This window comes from Coregonus lavaretus (assembly GCF_964263955.1).
Source record: "Coregonus lavaretus genome assembly, contig: HAP1_SCAFFOLD_7362, whole genome shotgun sequence".
Taxonomy (NCBI): Eukaryota; Metazoa; Chordata; class Actinopteri; order Salmoniformes; family Salmonidae; genus Coregonus; species Coregonus lavaretus.
Genome location: NW_028159614.1, coordinates 4,353 through 17,967, shown reverse-complemented (window position 1 = coordinate 17,967; position 13,615 = coordinate 4,353). Strand labels below are relative to the sequence as shown.

At 45.0% G+C, this 13,615-nt stretch overlaps 1 protein-coding gene across 1 annotated transcript; it reads right to left on the bottom strand.

Moving 5' to 3' along the window:
- Nucleotides 1–208: 208 nt before the first annotated feature.
- On the bottom strand, nucleotides 209–5,080 carry LOC311122647 (RAB6-interacting golgin-like). Its single transcript, XM_084196987.1, has 5 exons — nucleotides 4,889–5,080; nucleotides 3,132–3,465; nucleotides 2,761–2,862; nucleotides 2,494–2,634; nucleotides 209–1,920 (listed from the first exon to the last, which is right to left on the bottom strand). The coding sequence occupies exons 1-5, from the start codon at nucleotides 4,941–4,943 to the stop codon at nucleotides 1,482–1,484; spliced, it is 1,071 nt and encodes a 356-aa protein (XP_084053113.1). The 5' UTR covers nucleotides 4,944–5,080; the 3' UTR covers nucleotides 209–1,481.
- Nucleotides 5,081–13,615: the final 8,535 nt, after the last annotated feature.

The following is a 13,615-nucleotide window of genomic DNA, read 5'->3' as shown; positions in this document are numbered from 1 at the left end:
AAAATGACTTGAAAAAGCGATGGGAGTTCGAAACTATTCTCACTAAATTCCACTCCGGCACCACAAGCTCCAATAAGGAATCCGTTTCACTCGGACACCTTACAGCAGTTAGAAAGACAGATTGAAACAGATCATTCAAAATACTAATTTCTTATAATGAAGATGACAAAAACAAAGCAAATCAGAAATAAGAAATACAAGTTTAGTATTAATTTAATTATAATACTTTATTCATACTAATTTAACCAACCAAGATGACATGAACAGCATAGAAGTGTTACAATTAACAGGTTTTGTGCAGTTGCATTCAGGTTCAGAATATATATATATAAAAATAAAATACATACCCAAATACTAACCACATATTGTAAAATAATACATGTTTACATATCCACCTACTTTAAATAAGCCCATTTCAATACAAAACAACAGATATGTTGGATTTAAACAAATTCACATAGAATTAATGTTAAGGATAATATTTTTTTTTTTTAACACACAATTAATAATTTGGTTCCCCCCGGCACACACAGGGCCATAAAGCTTGTTTTTACGCACAAAACCAGCTGCAGCACACTCATATCAGATACATGTTATATTGCTGTAGACACATTTGTTCCATAGAGTGCCACTGAAAACAAGCTCTTCTAAAGCCATAACAGTAAAGCAGTAACATGCCGCTGAGCAGTTTCCTCTCAGAGCATACATACATTATGAGATATCACCTTACCATTCCTTAGGAAGCCTGCTGGAGATCTGCAAGTCTTTAATAAGCCTGAGACAGACAGAGTTGGGTTTTGGGAAATACCAGCCCTTCGATAGCAAACCCTCCCAGATAATATGTTGATCTACAACATACAGTCAGAATAGATCTGTCACAGTGCTGCTTTAGTGAACACAAGTATCTTGTATTGATCTGTAGCCTGGATCTGCACAGAGGATCATTCAGGGTTTTACTGTTAACCACCTCCTTTCAGCTGCACCATAAAGACAACGCAGGCCAATTTTAAAAACAGCTATGCTTTCAATTCTACATATGCTTGGCTAGGCATGACACAGAGAGAGCATCCACTTCTGATGTAAATGTTGTGCAAAAGAAGAGCTTGAAGCATTTTAGACACCAGCACACAGACAAACCACCCTCGACAAACAGTAACAAAATACTAATGTTGTTCGCTCCACAATGAAGACTCAGTGAGCTAGTTCTCAGGCAGTACAAATCTAAATGAATTTCCCCCAACGGTAGAATGTTCATACATATACTGGCTTACCTGGTTAAATAAAGGTGAAATAAAATTTAAAAAAATACAGTACACAGGACTGTTATGCAAAGAGAGGAAATATCCTCTGATGTATTGGACATACATTATTAGTGTTAGTATACTGAGGCTATGTGGTAACGGACAGACTGACATTGAGTCAGTAAGAGTCTGTTACCTTGAACAGTGAAAGTAAGGGCTGACACCTCCCCTCCCCGAGTCTCAGGAAGCAGAAGCTGGGGCCTCAGCCGCACTCTGCCCCGCTAGGGGGCTGTTGGCCGTTTTACAGTCCTGATCGCTCCCCTTTGGTTCGGTCACCGTCACTGCAGGGTAGTCCTGCTGGAGCATGGCACTGCCTGCCTGTGTCTCAGTCTCTACCCCAGGTGTGGACCCTGTATCTGGGGGAGACTGGACATGTGCCTCTCCCTGGTTCTCCATGACACTCTTCTTCCTCTCCTCCTCCCTCTCCTCCTCCTGTTCCTCCTCCGTGGCCTGGAGGTGTAGTTGCTGCAGCAGCTCCTCCAGCTTGTGGGCCTTGCGGAGCTCGTTCTGCTGGATGATGGCACACAGGTGCTCCGTCAGCTGCTCCTTTATCTCTGTCTTCTTGTGGAGGTCCAGCTTGGCCGTTACATACTCAGACTCCGCCTTCTCATAGCGCTTCCTGAACAGAAAAGAAGACAGGCAGATGGATTAGGAGTTATTAGGATTTTGTTTTATAGCAAAGGAAGGAATACATGGCATAGCTCACCTGACAAAGACTTCTGTGAAGTCAAAACGTTGTTGATTTGGGTTCAGAAAAAAGTCACTGGGGAGCAGCAATATTCCTTGTGCAGGCCACTCATTCCTTTATCTCAGTATAATTTTTTTAGCACAAATGTAGGATGTATCACCTTCCTTTTTTCATGTCTGAGAGGAAGGACTGCATGTGTTGAAAGCGGTTTATGGCATTAGGGACATTGTTCTCTGAATGTATTGGGATGTATTGAAGGAGTATGCTGAATAACCTGTAGGGAGCAGTGTTTCCAGAGTTTGAAATAAGGAAATGTTCACTGCCATATCAGTATAGCTACAGACTGCTGTGTTTTTTTTTTTTTTTTGTGATACAACAAGAATAATGGGTATTAGTAAATTGACAACTATCATGGATGACCTCTCCTGAGTGAAAATACAACCTGATTGAACAGAATCCCATCTCCGTGGCAAGGATTCAGCATGTTCTCCAAGTTGTGTTTACCTTGCAGTGTTGTAGTCCCAGCTGGCCTGCTCTATCACACCTCTCAGAATGCAGATGTCGTTGGACACCATATTGTCCAGAGTCTGCAAATCTTTCTGGATCCTCTTCAGCTTCACTGTCTCTGCCTGGGTCTGTTTGGATCTGTGTACACAGAAAACAGGCAGCTGGTTGAATTTTTGCATGTGTAACCACAGCAAGTGTCCATATAAAACAATGTGTATCAGAATAGCTGGTACTGATAATGTGAACTATGGGACCTGTCCTTACTTCTCAGCAATGGTCTTGGTCAGGAGGGCTTTCTTGCGCTTATTCCTCTCTTCCATCATCTTTTGGTCTTGCTGAAGCAGCTCTATGCGGGTCTTCTCCCGACTACAACAATAACAACGACGAGCATTAACACACAATACAGAGAATGGCGATCAGCAGACATGATTATGTGTTTGATCTACAAACAATAAAGGACAGGCGTAATTAGCCTAAGATAAGTATTCTTAAAATAAATTACTGCACTCTTCTTGGTTTTTGGACCCTGTGAGTGTCAACATTACTGGCATGTCAAACTAAACCAATGTACAGGCAACTGTGAGATCATCATAAGACATTGCTCTATAACTAATTTATTATAAAGACTTACTAACAATTCCACCTCTTGTTTTTCCAACTCCTTGGCAATAGGCGGTGTGTCCTCCGCTGGTGCAGGAGCATGGTTTACGGTAAGGGGCTCTTTTTCGCTGGGTTCCTCCACCGGCTTTGTGGGGGTAACGACGGGCTGAATGACAGCCTGCGGCGGGGGCTTAGCGGGCTGCGGCAGAGGCTTGGTTAGCTTCTGCTCGGGTGGTAGCACAGGCGAGCCGGGTCCACTCTTTTGCTCAGCGGCTAACTGGAGGGCTCTCTCTCGCTGCAACTGCTGCCGACTCCGGTTAGTAGGAGCTGGTTTCCGTCCACGACCTAAAGCCGCAGGCACCGCCTGGTCTGATGAATGAGGTAAAACAACAGGGATACTGGATATCGATACACTTCACAGACGTAACTAGCTACTGAATTTACAAATTAATGGATATCTGTGGAAAGCCGACAGATCCTCTTGGCTAAGCAGCTAACGTTATACTAGCCCATGATCATAAATCTGTTTCATCACATTACACATAAGAGTCATTGGACGAAGGCGTCTTCAGTACGGGTAGTTTTGTTAAGCGCCCCGACGGTCGACGGTCAATCTGAACATACACATGCGTCATTGCGCTAAGGTTTTGGAAACATAAGGACCTTATCTTTCATTTCAGCAACAATAAAAATAAATTTAAAAAAGGCTAAATTGATACACACCTTGATAGGGTTAGTTTTCCCACATAGCCATATCTCAATGTTACAGCGCTTGTTTACAGAAAACAGACGGAAAACAAGAGACAACCACCTGTGCTAATTAGCTATCTAGCGTGCTACGAACACCTGTGTGTAAGCGTAACTCGGGAAGTGTATCAGAAGTGTAGTTTCGTTGCATGGAGGCACCCATAGCTGTATGGATCTGTAACTGCTACAGTAAGTGTATGTTTTTTATTTTAAGGATTCTTTCTCGCTGATGAATGATAGGAGTCATATGTTTTGAAAGCCATATCACAAGCGATGATTATTGACGGTTCTAAAACACAGCGTTGGGATTGCAGTTCACATGAACCAGTCGTGGGCGATGCTAATGGCAGAGAACTGTAGGGAGAAGACAGAATGCCACCTAGAGTTTTCGTGAGCTAACCTTACGTAAGCCCAATATGTACTCTTAAGCAGCCTACCGTTACTCCTTAAGGTCCAAGGATCTTATGTTATTTTCAGAGGTAGACTGGCTCTGGCAGCCAAAACAGCCAGATACTCCATCTAAACGTGAATCGTTTCTCAATGGCGATACGGTTCTAGAAACATAAAGCCTTTTACGTTCATGCCACATTAGAATATACACTTACTGTACCCTGTTTTAACCGGCTTTATCACAGTTGCAGCCAACAGTATTTTTCAGTGACAACATGTTTCTGGCGGCCTTCTTCAGTTACACACAGGTGTTCGGCACATGCTAGATAGCTAATTAGCACAGGTGGTCCCTCTGTCTTCAGTAAACAAGCGCTGTAACATGTGTGGGAACACTAACCCTATTAAAGTGTGTATCAATTTAACATTTTATTTATTTATTATTATTTCTCGCTGATATGAAAGACACTAAGGTCCTTCCTTATACGTCCAAAACCGTACCACAAGCGATGCATGTTAATCTTCAGACCGAGTTTCGGTGATCTTAACAAAACTCCCCCCTACAGAAGATGCCTTTGTCCAATGACTCTTACGTTTAATGTAATGGAACTGAGAGTCATGATTATCAAGGGCTAACGTTATGCTACCTTGAAGTTACCTTTCTGCTGCAACTTTCGTAGCTCCTCTTCTGAAAACCCTGACCATCCAGCCATTTTAAGATTGATATCCTAGGAATTTAGCGACACGAGATATTTGTTAGCTATTAAATATTTAGCGAAACCGTCAACTTAAAATGCCAAAAGTTAGTAACAATCCAGCAAAACTTTCTACTTAGCCGCCATCTTTGTTTATTGATGCCACGTCAAAGACCCCGAAAAGGACCGGTGAAGGGATACTAAAAATAACGCCTGTTTGATTTTAATACAAATTGTAGTTTATTAATTCAAATGATGTAATATTCACCGGTTTGTGTGCTGTTAGACTAATTATACAACACGCACAAATACTAAACTGAAATTTGTTACCTATTGCAAAAAGAGAAACACTGGCAAATACTTTGGATACGAGTATGCTTCAGAGCCAGAGTTTATCTAAAGGCCAGTTTATACTTGGTCTAACTACATGTCTGTAGACGATTTGAATGCGACAAGTGTCGCTGGTCAAAATGACATTTAATGGATACTCCGGTGGTATGTCTGTAGACGGTCGCTGCGACTGTTAGTTTCCTTGATGCACAGACATTAAAAACGTTTCTGCTACTGTCTCAACGTCCGTTGTCGTGGTTACCGAACTGCCACAGCAACCAGACCAAATCCTCCTGTGACAAGATGATGCAAATTCTCCTATAGAATTACCTACTTTTATTTCGTCACACTGTGGCACTAAACTATTTTCTGTAAGCTCACCATTACTTTATAAATAAATATGTTGTTGTGGGTTTATTTTCCTGTAATAATTAATAAAAAGTAGCTAAAGTTAAGACGTTGTCTGCTATACACTGGGGAGTCTCGTCATTATTTGAACTGGCTAGCAACGAACCATAACATTGTTTAGAAAATTGCTTTTAGTTGTCTGGCTTGCTAGATTGACGTTTGCTGAATTCATTTTTAAGGGGATGGGTTTATTGGTGTTAAAATAGAGAAAGTATGCTAATTGGAGCAACTGGCTGCTGATGTCCTGCACAGTCTGTCATTTTGCGTTTATACTTTTTCATAATGACAAGTTTGATGTCGGATAGTGCTGAGCGATTAACCAACATTTCTGTTATTTTTCGGTTTTTAAACCACTAATTGACCAACATCGGTTCAATTATTTGAATTCCATTTCGTTCGGGGGTTTTCTGTGAGTTCAATGCTCACACTGCACAGTTTCTCTAGAGATAAATCAGATCCAGCCTGAACTTTGCTATATTTTAGGGAGTTGTAGTTTCCAACTGGCCAATATTCTCAACCTGGTCGCATCGACTAGACGTAACATAGTAAATGTAAATCCGGGACACTCTAGGCTATACAAACGCCTCACACCGCGTGGCTGCTGCCTCTCTAACCTGGTGGTCCCTGCACGCACCACCCACGTGGAGTTCCAGGTCTCAGGCAGCCTCTGGAACTACCGTTCTGCTGCCAACAAGGCAGAGTTCATCTCAGCCTATGCTACCCTCCAGTCCCTCGACTTCTTGGCGCTGACGGAAACATGGATTACCACTGAAAACACTGCTACTCCTACTGCTCTCTCCTCGTCTGACCATGTGTTCTAGCATACCCCGAGAGCATCTGGTCAGCGGGGTAGTGGCACAGGAATCCTCATCTCTCCCAAATGGACATTCTCTATTTTTCCCCTGACCCATCTGTCTATCTCCTCATTTGAATTCCATGCTGTCACAGTCACTAGCCCATTTAAGCTTAATATCCTTGTCATCTATCGCCCTCCAGGTTCCCTTGGAGAGTTCATCAATGAGCTTGACGCCTTGATAAGTTCCTTTCCTGAGGATGGCTCACCCCTCACAGTTCTGGGGGATTCAACCTCCCTACGTCTACCTTTGACTCATTTCTCTCTGCCTCCTTCTTTCCACTCCTCTCCTCTTTTGACCTCACCCTCTCACCCCCCCCCCCCCCCCCCCCCTACTCACAAGGCAGGCAATACGATTGACCTCATCTTTACTAGATGCTGTTCTTCTACTAATCTCACTGCAACTCCCCTCCATGTCTCCGACCACTACTTTGTATCCTTTTCTCTCTCGCTCTCCTCCAACACTACTCACTCTGCCCCTACTCAGATGGTAATGCGCCGTCGCAACCTTCGCTCTCTATCTCCCGCCACTCTCTCCTCTTCCATCATATCTTCTCTTCCCTCTGCTCAATCCTTCTCCCTCCAATCTCCTGATTCTGCCTCATCAACCCTCCTCTCCTCCCTTTCTGCATCCTTTGACTCTCTATGTCCCCTTTCCTCCCGGGAGGCTCGGTCCTCCCCTCCAGCTCCGTGGCTTGATGACTCATTGCGAGCTCACAGAACAGGGCTCCGGGCAGCTGAGCAGAAATGGAGGAAAACTAGACTCCCTGCTGACCTGGCATCTTTTCACTCCCTCCTCTCTACATTTTCTTCATCTGTTTCTGCTGCTAAGGCCACTTTCTACCACTCTAAATTCTAAGCATCTGCCTCTAACCATAGGAAGCTCTTTGCCACCTTCTCCTCCCTGCTGAATCCTACTCCCCCTCCTCCCTCTCTGTGGATGACTTCGTCAACCATTTTGAAAAGAAGGTTGACGACATCCGATCCTCGTTTGTTAAGTCAAATGACACTGCTGGTCCTGCTCACACTGCCCTACCCTATGCTTTGACTTCTTTCTCCCCTCTCTCTCCAGATAAAATCTTGCGACTTGTGACGGCCGGCCGCCCAACAACCTGCCCGCTTGACCATATCCCCTCCTCTCTTCTCCAGACCATCTCCGGTGACCTTCTCCCTTACCTCACCTCGCTGATCAACTCATCCTTGACCGCTGGCTATGTCCCTTCCGTCTTCAAGAGAGCGAGAGTTGCACCCCTTCTCAAAAAACCAACACTCGATCCCTCTGATGTCAACAACTACAGACCAGTATCCCTTCTTTCTTTTCTCTCCAAAACTATTGAGCGTGCCGTCTTTAGCCAACTCTCTTGCTATCTCTCTCAGAATGACCTTCTTGATCCAAACCAGTCAGGTTTCAAGACTGGTCATTCAACTGAGACTGCTCTTCTCTGTGTCACGGAGGCTCTCCGCACTGCTAAAGCTAACACTCTCTCCTCTGCTCTTGTCCTTCTAGACCTGTCTGCTGCCTTTGATACTGTGAACCATCAGATCCTCCTCTCCACCCTCTCCGAGCTGGGCATCTCCGGCGCGGCTCACTCTTGGATTGCGTCCTACCTGACCGGTCGCTCCTACCAAGTGGCGTGGCGAGAAGCTGTCTCCGCACCACGTGCTCTCACCACTGGTGTCCCCCAGGGCTCAGTTCTAGGCCCTCTCCTATTCTCGCTATACACCAAGTCACTTGGCTCTGTCATATCCTCACATGGCCTCTCCTATCATTGGTACGCAGACGACACACAACTAATCTTCTCCTTTCCCCCTTCTGATAACCAGGTGGTGAATCGCATCTCTGCATGTCTGGCAGACATTTCAGTATGGATGACGGATCACCACCTCAAGCTGAACCTTGGCAAGACAGAGTTGCTCTTCCTCCCGGGGAAGGACTGCCCGTTCCATGATCTCGCCATCACGGTTGACAACTCCGTTGTGTCCTCCTCCCAGAGTGCGAAGAGCCTTGGCGTGACCCGATAGCCTTTGCTTTCTTAACTGATTGTGTATATTGGTTCCTGACTTCCCTGAAAAGTTACATATCGCGGGGGCTGTTCGCTGCTAATGCAGTACGCCACAGGATGTTTTTGTGCTGGTCAAGGGCAGTCAAGTCTGAGGAGAACCAGTGGCTATATCTGTTCTTAGTTCTGAATTTTTTGAATGGGGCATGCTTATTTAAGATTGAGAGGAAAGCACTTTTAAAGAACAACCAGGCATCCTCTACTGACGGAATGAGGTCAATATCCATCCAGGATACCCGGGCCAGGTTTAGCTAACATCTAGGCGGTGACCCGATCCTGTAGGTTCATGCTCTACAACATTCGGAGAGTACGACCCTGCCTTACACAGGAAGCGGCACAGGTCCTAATCCAGGCACTTGTCATCTCCCGTCTGGATTACTGCAACTCGCTGTTGGCTGGGCTCCCTTCCTGTGCCATTAAACCCCTACAACTCATCCAGAATGCCGCAGCCCGTCTGGTGTTCAACCTTCCCAAGTTCTCTCACGTCACCCCGCTCCTCCGCACACTACACTGGCTTCCAGTTGAAGCTCGCATCTGCTACAAGACCATGGTGCTTGCCTACGGAGCTGTGAGGGGAACGGCACCTCCGTACCTTCAGGCTCTGATCAGTCCCTACACCCAAACGAGGGCATTGCGTTCATCCACCTCTGGCCTGCTGGCTCCCCTACCTCTGCTGAAGCACAGTTCCCGCTCAGCCCAGTCAAAACTGTTCGCTGCTCTGGCACCCCAATGGTGGAACAAGCTCCCTCACGACGCCAGGACAGCGGAGTCACTCACCACCTTCCGGAGACATTTGAAACCAAACCTCTTTAATGAACACCTGGGATAGGATAAGTAATCCTTCTACCCCCCCCCCTTACCCCCCCCCCCCCCCCACACACATTTTTTAAAATAAAAAAATTGTAAAGTGGTTATCCCACTGGCTATAAGGTGAATGCACCAATTTGTAAGTCGCTCTGAATAAGAGCATCTGCTAAATGACGTAAATGTAAATGTAAATGTAGGGGGGGTATACAGAAGATAGCCCTATTTGGTAAAAGACCAAGTCCATATTATGGCAAGAACAGCTCAAATAAGCAAAGAGAAACGACAGTCCATCATTACTTTAAGACATGAAGGTCAGTCAATACGGACAATTTCAAGAACTTTGAAAGTTTCTTCAAGTGCAGTCGCAAAAACCATCAAGCGTTATGATGAAACTGGCTCTCATGAGGACCGCCACAGGAATGGAAGACCCAGATAAATGATTCACAGAGTTCAAGTCACAGACAAATCTCAACATCAACTGTTCAGAGGGGACTGTGTGAATCAGGCCTTCATGGTCGAATTACTGCAAAGAAACCACCACTAAAGGACACCAATAATAAGAAGAGACCTGCTTGGACCAAGAAACCCGAGCAATGGACATTAGACCGGTGGAAATGTGTCCTTTGGTCTGGAGTCCAAATTTGAGATTTTGGTTCCAACCACTGTGTCTTTGTGAGACGCGGTGTGGGTGAACGGATGATCTCCTCATGTGTAGTTCCCACCGTAAAGCATGGAGGAGGAGGTGTTATGGTGTGGGGGTGCTTTGCTGGTGACACTGTCTGTGATGTATTTAGAATTCAAGGCACACTTAACCAGCATGGCTACCACAGCATTCTGCAGTGATACGCCATCCCATCTGGTTTGGGCTTAGTGGGACTATAATTCGTTTTTCAACAGGACAATGACCCAACACACCTCCAGGCTGTGTAAGGGCTATTTTACCAAGAAGGAGAGTGATGGAGTTCTGCATCAGATGACCTGGCCTCCACAATCCCCCGACCTCAACCCAATTGAGATGGTTTGGGTTGAGTCGGACAGCAGAGTGAAGGAAAAGCAGCCAACAAGTTCTCAGCATTTGTGAGAACTCCTTCAAGATGGTTGGAAAAGCATGCCAGGTGAAGCTGGTTGAGAGAATGCCAAGAGTGTGCAAAGCTGTCATCAAGGCAAAGGGTGGTGTCACAACTTCCTCCGAAGCTGCCTCCCCTCCTTGTTCGGGCAGGCTTTGGCGTTCATCGTCACTGGCCTTCTAGCCACTGCCGCTCCATATCTCATCATTCCATTTGTCTTGTCTTGTCAATTACACACACCTGGTTCATATTTCCCTAATTAGTACATGTATAAGTGTTCCCTCTGCCCCCTTGTCCTTGTAGGTGATTGTTTCATGTGAGATGAGTGTAGCTCGGTGGAGTTTCCTGTACTTTGTATTGCCGGGGTATATTTTCCCTGTGTGCCTGTATTTGTTCCAGTGTGCCTGTTTTGCACACTGGACTGTTGACGCTATCCAGCATAACTGTGTACTACAGAATAAACTCTGTTGCTGCAATGCTGCTGGGTTTTTCACTCTCAACATTTTCCCGTGTGTATCAAGAATGGTCCACCACCCAAAGGACATCCAGCAACTTGACACAACTGTGGGTGTGCGGGTTGATGGTCACTAGACTTGGTGTGCGGGTTGATGGTCACTAGACTTGATACTGAATGCTATGGAAGTCTTTCGGAGCCATCATCGACTCAGTGGGTTTTGTCCAACATGTCTCTGGACCTACTCACTGCCACAGTCATACTCTGGACCTAGTTTTGTCCCATGGAATAAATGTTGTAGATCTTAATGTTTTTCCACAAAATCCTGGACTATCGGACCACCATTTTATTACGTTTGCAATCGCAACAAATAATCTGCTCAGACCCCAACCAAGGAGCATCAAAAGTCGTGCTATAAATTCTCAGACAACACAAAAATTCCTTGATGCCCTTCCAGACTCCTTCTGCCTACCCAAGGACGTCAGAGGACAAAAATCAGTTAACCACTTAACTGAGGAACTCAATTTAACCTTGCGCAATACCCTAGATGCAGTTGCACCCCTAAAAACGAAAAACATTTGTCATAAGAAACTAGCTCCCTGGTATACAGAAAATACCCGAGCTTTGAAGCAAGCTTCCAGGAAATTGGAACGGAAATGGCGCCACACCAAACTGGAAGTCTTCCGACTAGCTTGGAAAGACAGTACCGTGCAGTACCGAAGAGCCCTCACTGCTGCTCGATCATCCTACTTTTCCAACTTAATCGAGGAAAATAAGAATAATCCAAAATTTCTTTTTGATACTGTTGCAAAGCTAACTAAAAAGCAGCATTCCCCAAGAGAGGATGGCTTTCACTTCAGCAGTAATAAATTCATGAACTTCTTTGAGGAAAAGATCATGACCATTAGAAAGCAAATTACGGACTCCTCTTTGAATCTGCGTATTCCTCCAGGGCTTAGCTGTCCTGGATCTGCACAGCTCTGCGAGGGCCTGGGATCGGGAGAGACACTTAAGTGTTTTAGTACTATATCTCTTCACACAATGATGAAAATAATCATGGCCTCTAAACCTTCAAGCTGCATACTGGATCCTATTCCTACTAAACTGCTGAAGGAGCTGCTTCCTGTGCTTGGCCCTCCTATGTTGAACATAATAAACAGCTCTCTATCCACCGGATGTGTACCAAACTCACTAAAAGTGGCAGTGATAAAGCCTCTCTTGAAAAAGCCAAACCTTGACCCGGAAAATATAAAAAACTATCGGCCTATATCGAATCTTCCATTCCTCTCAAAAATTTTAGAAAAAGCTGTTGCGCAGCAACTCACGGCCTTTCTGAAGACAAACAATGTATACGAAATGCTTCAGTCTGGTTTTAGACCCCATCATAGCACTGAGACTGCACTTGTGAAGGTGGTAAATGACCTTTTAATGGCGTCAGACCGAGGCTCTGCATCTGTCCTCGTGCTACTAGACCTTAGTGCTGCCTTTGACACCATCGATCACCACATTCTTTTGGAGAGACTGGAAACCCAAATTGGTCTACACGGACAAGTTCTGGCCTGGTTTAGATCTTACCTGTCGGAAAGATATCAGTTTGTCTCTGTGAATGGTCTGTCCTCCGACAAATCAACTGTACATTTCGGTGTTCCTCAAGGTTCCGTTTTAGGACCACTATTGTTTTCACTATATATTTTACCTCTTGGGGATGTTATTCGAAAACATAATGTTAACTTTCACTGCTATGCGGATGACACACAGCTGTACATTTCAATGAAACATGGTGAAGCCCCAAAATTGCCCTCGCTAGAAGCCTGTGTTTCAGACATAAGGAAGTGGATGGCTGAAAACTTTTTACTTTTAAACTCGGACAAAACAGAGATGCTTGTTCTAGGTCCCAAGAAACAAAGAGATCTTCTGTTAAATCTGACAATTCATCTTGATGGTTGTAAAGTCGTCTCAAATAAAACTGTGAAGGACCTCGGCGTTACTCTTGACCCTGATCTCTCTTTTGACGAACATATCAAGACTGTTTCAAGGACAGCTTTTTTCCATCTACGTAACATTGCAAAAATCAGAAATTTTCTGTCCAAAAATGATGCAGAAAAATTAATCCATGCATTTGTTACTTCTAGGTTAGACTACTGCAATGCTCTATTTTCCGGCTACCCGGATAAAGCACTAAATAAACTTCAGTTAGTGCTAAATACGGCTGCTAGAATCCTGACTAGAACCAAGAAATTTGATCATATTACTCCAGTGCTAGCTTCCCTACACTGGCTTCCTGTTAAGGCAAGGGCTGATTTCAAGGTTTTACTGTTAACCTATAAAGCGTTACATGGGCTTGCTCCTACCTATCTTTCCGAGTTGGTCCTGCCGTACATACCAATACGTACGCTACGGTCACAAGACGCAGGCCTCCTAATTGTCCCTAGAATTTCTAAGCAAACAGCGGGAGGCAGGGCTTTCTCCTATAGATCTCCATTTTTATGGAACAGTCTGCCTACCCATGTGAGAGACGCAGACTCGGTCTCAACCTTTAAGTCTTTACTGAAGACTTATCTCTTCAGTAGGTCATATGATTGAGTGTAGTCTGGCCCAGGAGTGTGAAGGTGAACGGAAAGGCTCTGGAGCAACGAACAGCCCTTGCTGTCTCTGCCAGGCCGGTTCCCCTCTCCACTGGGGTTCTCTGCCTCTAACCCTGTTGCAGGGGC

Coding starts and splice junctions, on each gene's coding strand:
- LOC311122647 (XM_084196987.1), bottom strand. CDS start 4,943: ATGGCTGGATGGTCAGGGTTTTCAGAAGAGGAGCTACGAAAGTTGCAG. Junction 2,863..3,131: donor GAAAAACAAGAGGTGGAATT/GTTAGTAAGTCT, acceptor TTATTGTTGTAG/TCGGGAGAAGACCCGCATAG. Junction 1,921..2,493: donor TGGGACTACAACACTGCAAG/GTAAACACAACT, acceptor TTTTCTGTTCAG/GAAGCGCTATGAGAAGGCGG.